Below are 15,806 nucleotides of genomic sequence, written 5' to 3'. Positions count from 1 at the left end.
AGACAATATAATATATATAAGATATATAAGATATAAGATAATTAGACTAAAATGCAAGAAAAAAAAATTGAAACTGTAATTTTTTCAAATGACAAAAAAAAAAATGTTTCTTCAAGAGGCTGGGCGGGACTGACGTTTTGACGTCACTTCCGCCCAGCAGAGCTATGGGGACGGGTGAAGGAGATTTTTCCTTCAGTCTCGTCCCCAGTCAGCAGCTGAGCGCACCCGATCTCCTCCGCCGCTACCGACGGCTCCGGTAAGCGGCGGAGGGCGCGGGAGAGCGGCGGGAGGGCCCTCTGCCGCCACCGATAACTGCGATCTCGCGGCGAATCCGCCGCGAAGACAGCCGTTATCGTGTAAAGGACCGCACACACTAAAGATGGATACCTCGGTTGTGGCAGCAGCTGCTGCCGTTACCGAGAAATCCATCTTTAAAAAAAGGACGTACATCGTCGTGCGCTGGTCTGGAAGTGGTTAAAGCGGTTGTAACCCTAAAAAGAATAAAAGTGCTTCTGTAATTTTAAAACATGATAAATACCACAGCGCTTCTTGCAGTGTCATTTGTCCCATTCTATGTTGTAAAATACCTGGTTGATCCTGCCTGTTCCTGTGTCCCCCTAGGTGTACGGACCATGGTAATAATGGCTGCTGATATAGGATACCATGGTCAGTTTACATGCCTCTGGCATCCTGCTTTGTGCACAGTCTCTCTCCCCCCTCCCTCCCCACCTGCATCTCTGTGTGTGAGAGCAGATCATCTCCCCACCCCTCCCCTTATACCACTATTCCCTGAGGCTGTCAAGTAAGATTTACAAATAACTGGCATCCCCTCTGTTGTATGAAGATAAAAAGTACTATGTGACAGTTTTTCTAAAATTATACTGTAATCCTAAATACCTTCTTGCACAGCGCTGCTGTGTAGTCACATGATATGCCAACGCTAGCTGACGCCAGAGGGGAATCTCGGCCCCTCCCACTGCTCTCCTTAGATCAGGGAAAAAGAGCTGTGCAAAAAGGAAGTTAGGATTATAAAATGTTAGATAAACTGACACACAGTACTTTATATCCTCATACAAGAGGGAATGCCAGTATTTTGCAAATCTGACTTTACCACTTCATTAGGCCCTGTTCACACAGCATACTATATTGAACAGATGTTTTATGCATTCTTGTGTAGGCAGTCCCTCAAATATCAATACTGACACAGCTGCTGTGTCCCAATATAACATTTGTGTGAGTGAATATTCCCAAACATACAGGGCGTGTTCGGGGACATGCACCCGCACCCACAGGAATGCCAATTGACATCAATGGGCTGCCTGCCTAGGGATTCATGGAACACCTGTGAATTCCTGTAAACATGGCTCTGCAGATGTGTGGTCTGATAAGCACTAAAATCAGAGGCATACCCTGCAGATGTATGGTACATATGCCCCAATTAACACAAATGTACTTATTTAAAGTGGAACCAAATCTAAGGAGTTAACAGTTTCAAAAACAGTTACATTCCCGGAATGTCAGGAATACCAACTGTCACATTTGCTTGTGCTTTCAAACTGTCAAACCATCAAATAGCGGGTGTCATAACGATTACATATACAGCACCATCTTAGCTGTCTGGGACTCTGATTGACTGAGACACAGCAGCGTCGCCACTGGCTCGCACTGCTGTCAAAGTTTGCTTATCAGAAGAGAGAGGGGGCGGGGCAGCGTTGGGGATTCCGAAAGGACACACAGAGCTGTGACTCGGCTCGGGTGCCCCCATAGCAAGGTGCTTGCTGTGGGGGCACTTGACAGTAGGGAGGGGCCAGGAGCATCGAAGAGGGACCTGAGAAGAAGAAGATCCAGGCTGCTCTGAGCAACTCCACTGCAACATAGCATGTAAATATAACATGTTTGTTATATTATTGTTTTGAAGTAGAACTATTGGGAAAAAAAATACATTTTGAATTGAGCCAGGGGGAGTTATAACCCCTGTCAGATTTTTTTTTTCACCAACTGTGTCCCATTTCAGAGATTTCCATTCACTTCCTTTCTCATAGCTGAAAAGGAACTGAGAGGAAATCCCTGCAAATGAAGGGAATTCCTTTGAGACCCCTAGGTCTCCAAAACTAGTGTCCCCATTGAAAAATTACTTTTCTGGGGACAACCCAAAATGTGGATTTTTTTTTTTTACTTTCAATGATAATGGTAAAAAGGACAGAGAGAGTAATTCTCCCTAACGGACGGATGGACCGGGGGGCAGACAGCAATAAAAATTTACAAGTGTTCTAATCCCTCTCCACTCTATCTGAAAATTATTTAAAAAAAAGTCATGCCGTTACTTATACTTTAATAAAGATGAAGTTTGTGTATTACTATATATAGATTTGCTTTTTTTTATTGTTACTTTTGGAATGGAATGTAGGGCAGAGCTGGATGTTGTCTGCACTGAATACCACTGAGCACCAACAGAAATAACACGCCTAGCTACATGTTCACAACAATGACGTCAGGTCTTAAAACACCTTTTTCCAGTTAAACATTGCAGCATCTATAAACTGTTTAATATTTTTGTTTTACCTGAAAATTTTACATTTCAGACATTTACAAATAAGCCCTCCCTATTTATGTCACGGTTCCCCCCCTTTAGGTCACATTCCCCTTCCTCCTTTTCGTCACAGTTTCCACTTCACATCAGTGTCCCCCATTCTTCTATTCATAGCAGTGTCCTATTGGGGTGACACAAAAGACAAAAAAAAGCAGACCTTGCATTTTCTTTTTTAAATATAGGAGTTAACCACTAGGCAACTGCCAATAGTACATATACTGCTGGCGGGCGGCTCTCTCGGGCACAGCGTACAGTTTGTAGATTCTATAAATTTCACACAGGCTAAATAATATACACAGATTGGGGTTATGTTTACCAAAGAAATGTAGCAGCATACATTTTCCCTAAATTTAAAAGAAAGTACATTTTTTTGTATTTTTTCATTTATGTAGCAAAAAATTAAAAACACAATGGTGATTAAATACCACCAAAAGGAAAGCTCTCTGTGCAGGATTTTTTTTTAATCCATTTAACTTGCACTTTTACAGTGTTGCATGACCGAACAATTGCCAGTTAAAGTTGCACAGTAGAGAGAAAATAACCGCTCAGTAGTCTTCAAAGAACCTCCTCACTGGAACCAAACCATGGGTGCCGGCAATGCAATAATGATGCAAAAATACGAAGGAAACTTGGACAGCCGCACTCCAAAAATGTTCTTTTAATTAAAATTGATCACAAAATGAACATGCCACAGCAAACAAAATTGCAACAAAAGCTAACGTTTCGCACTGTAGCTTCAGTGCTTAGTCATAGCTAGTACCAATAAAAGAACATTTTTGGAGTGCGGCTGTCCAAGTTTCCTTCGTATTTTTGCATTAAAGTTGCACAGTGCTGAATAACAAACATTTTCTGGTCATGAAGGGGGTAAAACCTTCCAGAGATCAAGTGGTTAAACAACTTGTTCTTGCCATACCTAAAACATCTGCCATGTTCGTACCTACCATGTCTCATTTTTCTGTTGGTTTAGGAAAGGCAAATGTAGTATTACATGGCTGCCAAACGAATGGAACTAAATACCAAGTATTTATTTTAAAAAAAATCGGCGCAAGAAACTAGTTTATTTCTATTCCATTTTATAAATACATACTGTAGTACTGCGCCTCAGAGTTATCTGGATTACGTCACAGAGTAGAATAATGTATTGCCTTACCACTTCTAATAATCTAGACTGGATAATGTATATGGTTGTGATGTCAAAAACGTTTTAGAATGGTTTCACAAGAACTTTGCCCTCATAGGAAGCGATTCATGTATCTGGTTATGGCATTGATGTGAACTGGCGTTTCTGAATAATAGGCATTACTGAAGTCAACTCATGTAGGAAAGTGATGTAGACAAAAATGCTGTATGTTTGAATCGTGACATTTTCTGGGGCCATGGTATTTTAAATAAAACCGAAAATATTTACTGTAAAGGCAGAAGCAATAAAGATTTATGGCCTTTTTGTACAGATTTGTATACATATTTTCCTACTGTTTTCATAGCCTGTATGAATTGCCCATGAGAACAGCTTGTATTTTGTTTTTTAATTTAACAAACAAGTAGCAGGAAATGCAAATGTGGATTTTAAAGTTAAAATCTTCACCTGCAGGGTATTCAATGTGCAGGAGCAGGTACAATCAACCATGAATCCCTGCTAAAGGCTTGGTGATTTGAGGAGGTCCTGTAGTGGAATGCAAGGTCCTACACATTGGGGACCTCTTGCTGACACTTATCCTGACTATACTGTATAAGAAATGTGGGCTTGGAGTGACTGGGATTTTTGGTGAGCAACAAAGCAGCAGAGGAACCCTTCAGAGAAGACAATATGCGAGTGCACGTTGATCAGGACTGTGTGGGGAGCTTGGACATATTTACTTTTTAGCTCCCCAGGATAGTAGTTTGGTGTGCACTTTCATCCCCCTCATGTTTTACACCTTCCTCTCTTTTAAAGAGCATGACCACTGCATACTGACTGGGTTACGCTTGGGTTAAAAAAAAAAAATTATCAACACAAGAGATGGTAATTACAGTTAATGTTATGTGTCCATTGCGCTGGTGCCCACTTTCATCGTTAAAGCGGTATTAAGCCAAAAACAAAAAATATCATATATTGCAGCTTACTAATCATTAGATCTAGTGGCTGCATTCTTTTGTTAGGCTTTTTTCCCCTGGTGATATGGCCAGTAACAAACATTGTGTATTATACAGACACCACTCTGAAAGAATAAGCACAGTGAGTAGATTTGGACAGCAGCATGGTCAGTCTGCCTTTGGGTTTAATACTGCTTTAAATTTCCTCTGACCCCATACACCCCGGCCCTAATCTTTGGTGCTGCAGGGGCTCATTTGAGTGCTGGATCTGTCATGAGTACCCACTACGCACACCCCCCTCCATATGCAGTCGGCATAAAAAAGAATCACCCCTGAAATAAAGACGGGCACCGTTTTTGTTTTATCCTGCAACTACTAACATCCAAGTGAAAGATAGAACACCAACATGTCAGAAAAAAGTATAAAAAAAAAAAGGAAAAAAGGACCATCCCCCTTTAGTCAGTATCTTGGGCCATTGTTTGCTTTAATTACAGCCTTTAGTTCACCGTATTCATCCTTTTCACCTTCAACCACTATGTGGTCATTTTCTTTGTGTGCTTTGGGTCATTGTCATGTTGGAAGGTAAACCTTCTTCCCATTGACAACTTTCTGGCAGATTTTCCTCAAGAATTTGATAGTGTTTTGCTCCATTTTCCTTCTATCCTGACAAGTGTTCCAGTCCCTGCTTGTGTCTCAGTGCTGGTGCAATAGCAATCCTTTTGCCTAAATATAACCTCACCTCCCAACAGGTATATGAGATTGTTCTCAGAAGTGGTACAAAGTCCAATTCACAAACAAAATCATTTCACTGTAATCAATAAATATGGTTGCCCTAGTGCTTCCACTCTGCCTCCTTTCTTCAGTCCAATAAGCCTTGTCGCTCCAGCTTAGGGCCACATCAGATTGCTGCCTTCACAAATCCGTAATGCCAGCTTATAGGCATTTGTGGCTAGAAATGGGATCACTAGTCACTGGTTATTTGTCCCCAAGGTACAGGTCAAACCCATGCCATGTTATTAGGAAAGCACTTATTGCTACAAACTGTTCTTCATCAATGCGTTGTGGCTAAGCCATAGATGTGAAAGTAGAGGGATTGTTGCTGATATGAAACGTTGCACAAACGCAATCGCTAAGCAATTGAGCTGCAAATCTCTGTAAAATTAGTAAGTTAGTGATTTCATAGAAAATTACTGACTTCCTTAGCTGGGAATCGCTTTATAAATGTGAAAGATTTTCATATGGTGGGCCTCATTTCCTGTTTGTACTCCCATATGTTAACCACTTTATATCCCTTCCCCCACCCTACATGCAAAAGGGGATGACTGATCTTAGTGTCATGACAACCATAGGAGTGAATTGAGATCTGGTGGACTACTAAATCTTGTTCATGTATCAGCCTTGGAAAGCTTGTTTGAAGTTATTTCCCAATGGTATCTAGTCCCCGCCCATACAGTCAAATTTGTATTGAATAATTCCTCAGATTGTTTGAGGCTGAGGGGTGGGCACGCATATCCGTGTTTGGTAGGGTTGCACCAATACCGAGCATTTGCACGAGTACTTGCCTGAAATCTATACAGGGAGATCGGTGCCTTTAACTTGCCATACCGATCATCCCTGATTGTCCCCTGTGTCCTTCTCCATGCTCCTCTTGTCCCCCCTATCCTGCATATGACAGGATGGAGAGGAAGGAGTCGATAAACATCTCATTTACCAACTTCTTCGTTTTAAGAATGTACAGAGTCAGTGATCACCGACTGTCCATTCATAACTGAGCATTGTAAACTGTATTTATGATTCCTCAGTTTATGAATGAATTAAAGAAAAAAAAAAAAAAACACTGACACTGTCCACCCCCCCCCCCCCCCCCCACCAAATAGAAAGCATTGTGAATATAAATAAATGTATTATATACACACACACACACATTATATTTATTTATATATATATATATATATATATATATATATATATATATATATATATATATATATATACATACACACACACACACACACACACACACACACACACACACATATATATATATATATACACACACACCAGTGTTTAAATAAACGCCGTTACGCAACGATTGGCCTCCTGCGGGTAACTAGTAATCTACCTGATTACTTTTACCCTCTCGGCAACACCGTTCCCACTACATAGGTTGCGTTACCAAGATTACATTGAGCGCGTGGGTGGGGGCAGTCCGGGCGGGCAGACTCTGGGGTCGTCTGACTGAGTGATGCTGATTGATGAATGATCACTGTCACTCAGTCACTGTCAGGGCCGGCGGGATGGAGTGGCCAGTGTGGATTGTGATTGGGCGAGGAGGGTCACATGAGGACTGCACACTGTTCTTGTCTCCGATTTGTCGCCGCGGGTCATGTGTCGGACTCGTGACCGTGAGTGACTCGTCGTCGTGGGTGGGTGGCGCTGGCGCATGCACTCGCCTGGAGTCTCCCACCCGCGGGCCGCCTGCAGTGTCGCCGAGGGAGTCTGGCGCTCAACTCCGAGTCCTCCTCACTCCGAGTCCGACACAACTCCGAGTCCTCCTCATCCTCACCTGCTGTGACTTCACCTGTGGTGACTGGTGAGTCACTCAGTCACAATCCAGCCGCCGACATCTCCCGTCCCCCGCGGTGGCTCCGCTCCACCACCGTTCGCGGTCGGCGCCGCGGTCCGGGATACCTCCAGTCCTGACTGACTCCTGTGACGAGTCTGACGACACACAGCAGCACCGGGACCGACCAACTGTGGCCCCTGCGCAGCCAGAGCCAGGTGAGGAGCCGGGGATCGGATTGGGAGGGGGGGGAGCGGCCTAGTCTAAGGCCTTAGGCCTGGTGTGGCGATTGGCGAAATATGAACTTTGTGCTGCACTGCTGCTGCTTACTGGCTGAGCTGACTCAGACTGCACTGCTGATATTGCTTGTAAGCTTAAAAGACTCCAATTATCTGTCTATATAATATAACAGCGTGGGTAAAGCAAACGTAATTGCATTGTAGAATATTTTAAAAACAAATTCTCAGTTACTTTGCCGAGTAACTAGTTACTTTGCCAATAAAGTAACCGAGTCACTAACTCAATTACTTTTTCAGACAAGTAACTCGTAACTGTAACCAATTACTTTTTTAAAGGAAGATGAGCAACACTGACACACACGCACGCACACACAATGCTTTCTATTTGGTGGGGGGGGGTGGACAGTGTCAGTGTTTTTTTCTTTTTACAGTATATATATTTAGATTGTATATTAGTGCCACGGTAACATGATAATAAAAAAAAGTATCTGGGAGTATTCAGAAAAAAAAATATTGGCACTTGGTCTTAAAAAAAGTGGTACCGGTGCAGCCCTAATATTTGGCGGTCATTCCCATTCCCAATTCCCATTAATCAGAACTTATTTGGCAGAAGTATTTGGGACAATGACAGCGATATTTGGTAACGCCCTTTCCCCTGATCCTACTAAAGAACTTCTCAACAAAAATACAATTTAAGTTACTCTTGCAGATTACCACGGTTGCCAAACAGTTGCAAAGGCCTAGAAGACCCTAAAAACTCTAAAACATTATCAATACTAAAACTAGAATAAAAAAAGGCAATGGACCATAGAAAAATAAAGGCTACTATACAAAATGTAACACCCAAATACACTAAGATATGGTGTCCACAGACCTACATTTGGCAAATTGCTCCTAGAACTATGAGCACCGCTGTATTAATAATCTTTTGTTGACTGGCAGCCTGTTTAGACTCCCTCCATATAGGACCAGCAGTGTTCTTTGACTATTTACCAAAATGTACAGACAATACATACAACAGTTTGTTCTGAAATTATCACTTCTGTATTCAATATTATTCTTGAAAAGAAAATGTCACAATAAATGCACTCCACGTACTGCTGTGATGTCAATGGTTGTTATGAAGTATATGCGTACCTGTTTTTCCTGCTCCACTTTCCCCAGTGATCAATATGCACTGATCCTTATCCTGGTCCCGCAGAGAACGGTAGGCTTCATCAGAAAGGGCATAGCTGTAATAGAAAAGGATTTTCTTTCATTTTATTTTTTAAAGAGTAAATTAAAGAATATATAACCCCAGGAAGGAAAATGTATTATTTTGTAGCTGTTAAATGTGTTTTATTTTTCCCTTTATTTTTACCTGGTGATCCAGTAACACACTTAGGGGTATAAAGTGGTGTTTGTAGAAATATTTGTATAGCAATTCAACCAGCGAGATTGCATTTACATTCAGTCTGCATGGAGCAAAAACATTTATGTCATTAGGGCTAAGCCATTGGCAAGCAGAATGGCCCAATTCACATGTATAGAATACAATTGGTGATGGTACTGCGCACAAAACCCCAAAGAAATTCTGTGGCTGTGAAACAAAGCGTCGCCACCATGGTATTATATAAAACCCCAAGTGGTTGCATGTCATCTTTTAGGTGGTCGGGTGTGGGGGGTGGCACTAAAAGCGGCTCAGCTGCACGTTTTCACCACCTCTGTGTGAAAATACTAGAATTTCCTACAATACTTATTACCATCTAGTGGCCAAATGTGGTATTTTCCATTTCAAATCAATGAAAAACTTTCAACCAGCACAACAAATAGTCTAACAACATTTTTTTTGTTCCATTCACACAGAACAAATATGCACTTATACTGAGCAAGTGTTATGCAAATTGTTATAGAACTACCCCATACAGCATTAATGCTCACTTACAGTGCTGTATATATGGGGAAGAAGGACTGCCTCCCTAAGACAGGGTGTGTGTTTAGACTACAGACCACCTCTCTCATTCCTTATTTTCAGAACATAGGGAGAGGATTTCTTTGTCTCAAAGAGCTGACTTGGCTGGTAACATTGCTTTGATTTCAGTGCAGCCAAGGAATTAGCAATCTCACTGGATTTCTGGCAGGACCAACCTGAATTTTTTTTTTACACTTATCAAATAGTTATATAACAAAATTACTTCAATGTTATATTTACCCCAACACAACCAAATGGATACAATTTCATTGTTAGAATTTATATTCCCTTTATATCCATCATGTTATACTGAACATGATTGATAGATATAGAGATATTATATAAAATATATATTTTTTTTATAAAAAAAAAAAATCTTTTCCCCAAAATATTTATATTCTAAAATATTTTTTAAATTAGGCATTAACACAATTCTCTCTGAATTCCAGTGTTTGTCAACCAGGGTGTCACTTGTGTTCCCCCAGGGTGTCGTGAGCATAAGACCCGGTTTTCTCTGAATCAGAGACTCTGTAGTTATGGTGGACCCTGATGTGATGGGGAGACTCTGTGGTGAAGAAGTGCTTCTGATGTATAGAGGAGACCTTAAAGTGATACTAAACACACACACCTTTCATTTGCATTGTCCCTTCTACAGTAGTTATGTATGTAGATGACGGCACTGTAATTATTTTAATAATAAATACATTTAAAAATCCTTTTTCCTAATCGATACACAGCTGTCATGTGACCCAGATTTTTTCCAGCCTGTCTGCAGGGAAACATAAGCAGAAGGTGCTTCTAGTCTTCTGCTGCTGGTCACATGTTCATTTTTTTTTCTTTTACAAAAAAGCCTTTGGAATATAGAGTAAAAAAAAATAAAAAAAGCAAATTACAAATTTTATTCTATAAAGCACCCTATATTGCAATGTTAGATAGCAGTGCACTAAGTTTTTGGAAAACAAATGTTGTTTTAGTGAAAAAAAAAATTAAAACATAGTCGATGATAACGCATGGAAATACATTCAAAGAGCTCTATAAATGTAAGATGTAAAGCAAATACAGACAATACACACAAAATAAAAGACAAGAAAAGAAAAATGATGAAAAGGAAGAAACTGCATGAACTACGCACACAAAATGCATTTAAAAAAGGTGTCTTGTGTTGCATTACGTTTTAAGGAAGACATTAAAAATGTGTAAAAAAAAAAAAACTATTTTGGAAGCTTTCATTAAAACGCATGTGTATCTGCTAACACAATGGTGTGAACAGGCTCCTAAGGCCACCTTGTTTGGTTGAATGCTTACCCTAACCTGCATACTAGCCAATTAATGAGTAGCAGCACACCAATGAGGTCATCCATGTGATGTCTACCTCTTGTAAGAATGTTCAGATAGCACTGTGTAGGGCAATCCAGCCTTGATTAGCCCCATCTCAAAGTCTAAACCTGACGTACATGAGATCAGGTAGATCAGGTAAAGTTTTTCATTATAAGTGCCGCCAGCTATAGTTGGCAACACTGATCATTGCATTTTGCCGGCGGGGCAGGCTCCCCCGCCAGCAGAAAATAGCTCAGCAGGAGCGATTCCCCCATCCACAACAAATATGTGGATGGGGAATTGGTTTTCCTTCTTTTTTTTTGCTCAACATGATCAGTATGTGTTCCTTGCTCTTCAACAGCATCCATTCTCATTAGCATTGCAAACAAATCTCAAACGGTCTTCTGTCAGTGCTCCTCTTCTTCTCTAATGATCACTCCTTCCTTTCTTTTGATACAATTCCAAAGGTTGGATATCTTTATAATACCATACTGTACCTTTTGACTTTAAAGGGTAACTCCACTACTAATATTTTATAGTACATTTCATTCACTAAAACAGGGGTGCCCAACCTTTTGAAGAGTGAGGGCCACTGAAGCGACTTGGTAACCGGTCGTGGGCCAAAATTAGTGGAATGGGAGGATGACAGGTCTGTGTCCACGCTGCATATGCAGAACAGACACGGACACAGCACATGCTATTCTATGGGCCCTCAAATGCAATTTTGTCAGATGGAAGGGGATGGATTTTTTTTAGCGGATCAGATTGGAGGTAAGCAGGGGTAAATGGACATAGAGGCAGTGGCGGCTGGTGGGTTCTTCTTTGGGGGGCAGCAAACAATCCCCGCGCGGGCTGTCTGGACCGGCACATACCAGCTTCTGTGATGGTGCTGTGGTGTCCTCTCCTGGAGTGTGGGCAGCGGCTGCTCCGGTGTACGCTCCTCCAGCTTCCTCTGCCATGTGTCTTCCGCCTAAGTGCTAGGCATCCAATAGGATAGCCTGACGCCTTTGCCAATCGGAAAACAGGTCTCACAGACCTGCCTCCTGACTGGCGGGGAGGAACTTTAGTGTGATAATAGCGAAAATGTATTTGCTGTGGTCACACAACTGGGTGGGCTCTTAACGCAATGCGGATTAGTTCGAAAGCAGCCTAGTAACCACTGCAGACCAGATATGCCCATTTAAAATTCAGTAATAAACTTACCTTTAATAACAGTCTTCCATTCAGTTTTTCCTGGCTGTTGCTGTCCCAAGCAGAGTATTTGGTATCGAATGTGACAGGAACTGGTGTTATACAGGAAGCAGCTGCTTGCTTTCTCTACCACCAGTCTCATTCACAACACTGATGCTCTGGAATGGCGGTTTGGTGACCTGGGATCTAAGCTTGCCAAACCACCATCCCAGAGCAGGAGGCCGCGGGCCACATGTGGCCCCTGGTTGGGCACCCCTGCACTAAAAGGATAAAAGTAAAGTAAAAATTGTGGCATAGGAAGCTTTTATATTGCTTTGTCTTACTTTTGCGTCATGGAAACCGTAGTATTCCCAAGCTTAGTCTTGCATACTGTGATATACAATGAATTCATATGCATTCTATTCCATATTGTATGTTCTCAAATCCCACAAATGAAAAAAGCAATTTGTGAATAGAGGACAGATCTGCCTCCTCCTATCACAGAAAACTTCACTTTTGACTAAGAATACTACCGGTTCTATGAATGAAGAAGGCAGGTGGAAGGAGTGAGGGAGTGGTGCAATTCTTTTACACTCACAGCAGTTGATGTTACCTCCAGCAACACTAGATGATCAGCGCTCTGGGAGGAGCTCAGCAGCACTGGAGAGATTTCTAGACTATGTGGCAGCCAGCTAGACATGGCACACACTTCAAATATAGACAAATAAATCCTCAGCATAAGTTAACTTGAAACTTAAATTCTCCAAGAGTATTTACCATTAAATCAAACAAGTCTAATTAATCCTTTAACTACATGCCTACCGGGCACTTTTACCCCCTTTCCTGCCCAGGCCAATTTTCGGCGCCGTCACACTTTGAATGACAATTGGGTGGTCATGCAACACTGTACTCATATGAAGTTTTTATCGAAAAAAAAAAACGTTTTCTTACCCACCGATGTGCGCTGAGGAGGCTGCACCGATGAGCACTAATTTACAGCATTGATGGGCACTGATGATCAGGTCACCGATCAGTGCAGCGTAGATGTCCCTTGTCACACTTGCCGGTTACTGACTTCTCCTCTCCTCATACTGTGACAGCACGTGAGAAAAGAATGTCAATAGCTGGCAAGTGTGTTTACATTGTGATCAACTGTGATTGAACACAATTGATCACGTAGTAAAGGGCCACTGTGATTGTGAGATGAGCACCACAGTGGGCATGTTCTGGGAGGGGCGTCCATTGACAACTGCACTATAGTTGTCATTCGGCTACAGTACGGTCAAGAAGTAGTTGAGGAATGCACTATTTTTTCATAAAGTTAGTGATATTCTCACAAATTGGAGTGCATACCTTGCAGCATAAAATCACAGTGTAATCGACTATCAATTAGGAACACTTGCATGTAAATAAATCACTTGGCCACATTAGACATTTATATTTTTGCAAATTGCGGTCTATTGTGGCTAAATAATTTATTTCCATGTAAGTGTGCTTATTTGATGATGGTCATGGTGTAAGGTAGGTACTTAATTTTGAGAGTGTACCACTGTACCTTTTTTAAAGAAGTACAAGTGCTACTTAAACACTTCAGCTAGAGGCAAGTTATGTCACTAGTGTTGTATTTTTTATGTGTGTTTATACATTATATATATATATATATATATATATATATATATATATATATATATATATATATATATATATATATACACACATATACATATATACATACACACATATATACACACACACACACAATGGATTTAAAAAGTCTACACACCTATTAAAATGTCAGGTTTCTGCGATGTAAAGAAATTAGACAAAGATAAATAATTTCAGAACTTTTTCCACCATTAATGTGACCTATACAACTCAATTGAAAAATAGGGAAAGTAAAAATGAAAAAATAAAAAAATAAAAAAATGGAGTTGCATTGGTGTGCACACCCTCTAAAAAACTGGGGATGTAGCAGTTTTCAGAATTAAGCAATCACATTCAAACGCATATTAAATAAAAGTCTGTACACATCTGCCATCATTTAAAGTGCCTCCGATTAACCCCAAATAAAGTTCAGCTGCTCTAGTAGGTCTTTCCTACATCCCACAGCAAAGGTCATGGTCCGCAGAGAGCTTTCAAAGCATCAGAGGGATCTCATTGTTAAAAGGTATCAGTCAGGAGAAGGGTACAAAAGAGATTCCAAGGCATTTAGATATACCATGAAACACAGTGAAGACAGTCATCAAGTGGAGAAAATATGGCACAACAGTGACATTACCAAGAACTGGACATCCCTCCAAAATTGATAAGACGATAAGAAAACTGGTCAGGGAGGCTGCCAAGAGGCCTACAGCAACATTAAAGGAGCTGCAGCAATATCTGGCAAGTACTGGCTTTGTGGTACATGTGACAACAACATCCCGTATTCTTCATGTGTCTGGGTTATGGGGTAGAGTGGCAAGATGGAAGCCTTTTATTATAAAGAAAAACATCCAAGCCTGGCTAAATTTTGCAAAAACAAATCTCAAGTCTCTCAAAGGCATGTGGAAAAAAAAGTTATGGTCTGATGAAACCAAGGTTGAGCTTTTTGGCCATTATTCCAAAAGATATGTTTGGCGCAAAAACAACACTGCACTTTACCAAAAGAACACCCTTCCCACACAGTGAAGCATGGCGGAGACAGCATGATGATTTGAGGCGGTTTTTCTTCAGCTGGAACAGGGGCCTTAGTCAAGGTAGAGGGAATTATGAACAGTTTCAAATACAAGTCAATTTTGGCACAAAACCTTTAGGCTTCTGCTAGAAAGCCGATCATGAAGAGGACCCAAAGCATACATTCAAATTAACAAGGGAATGGCTTCACCAGAAGATTAAAGTTTTGGAATGGCCCAGGCAGAGCCCAGACCTGAATCAGATTGAAAATCTGTGGGGTGATTTTATTTTTTTATTCCCTTCACCGAAAAGATTTTACTTAAAAGGTGGAAACAGTTCTGAAATGATTGATCTTTGTCTCATTTTTTTTTACATCACAGAAACCTGACATTTTAAACGGGTGTGTAGACTTGTTATATTCACTGTGATTGTATGCATGTGTGTGTGTGTGTGATTATATATATATAAATTCCACTAGTGACTAGTGTTTTGTCATCAATACCGCACGCATCAGAGAATTTCACACTTAAAACTGCTCTATTTGTAAGGAACCCCTTCCTAAATGGACAATAAAGTATTTTCTTCAATGTGCAGTTTGTTTCCTTGCTCTTTGGATAATCCATGTTAATCTGCCATTTTTTTTATACTGGCCTTGGACACATTTAAATATGTAAAGTCATCTCTTAGACATCTTTTTTTTTCCCCCCAAACAAAACAACGCCCTGTTGGAGGAGGGCATGAATCTCTCAATCCTCGTTCCCCACCCCCAATTACAGAATGACTAGCATATATTGAAAAGTATACAAGACTTTTATGAATGGAGGAGGTGCCAAACAAAAGACCCACAGTGATCAGTGCTTTGAATGTACTGCACCTGGAACTACAAGTCTCAGTATTGGACAAGACTGCTGTCTGTGTAAATGTAAGATAAATAATGATATGCAAGTCAGAGATGGGGTACACATCATTAAAGCCAATTAATTTTTAATTTGCAAATGGCTAAAATTCAGTGTTGGGCATCCTCCCTTCAGCCAGTGCCTGCTCCCACTTTGGCTCGGATTGTCTAGACCAGTGGTTCTCAACCTTCTAGTGCCGTGACCCCTTGATAAAATTTTACAAGTTTTGGAGACCCCTAACAGTAAAATTATTTTTGTAGCGTGGGTTGTCAGCACCCAAGGCAAGACAAGTAATTTGCACCCCCAAACCCACAGACATTTTGCACTCCCTGAATCCCTTCCACTCATACAGTAT

General features: G+C 40.9%; 1 protein-coding gene across 4 annotated transcripts in view; it reads right to left on the bottom strand.

Annotated features, from left to right (window-relative positions):
• Positions 1 to 15,806, bottom strand: part of MYO1B (myosin IB) — a 296,930-nt gene that overhangs the window by 151,990 nt on the left and 129,134 nt on the right. For all 4 annotated transcript variants that reach the window (XM_040357071.1, XM_040357073.1, XM_040357074.1 and 1 more), the window contains exon 4: positions 8,603 to 8,697. In XM_040357071.1, the coding sequence (XP_040213005.1) occupies positions 8,603 to 8,697 (95 nt within the window). The remainder of the gene's footprint in view (positions 1 to 8,602; positions 8,698 to 15,806) is intronic.

The sequence above is a fragment of the Rana temporaria genome, chromosome 6, assembly GCF_905171775.1.
Source record: "Rana temporaria chromosome 6, aRanTem1.1, whole genome shotgun sequence".
NCBI classification, from domain to species: domain Eukaryota; kingdom Metazoa; phylum Chordata; class Amphibia; order Anura; family Ranidae; genus Rana; species Rana temporaria.
Note: the sequence above shows the minus strand (reverse complement) of the source record. Positions and strands in the feature narration are given on the sequence as shown.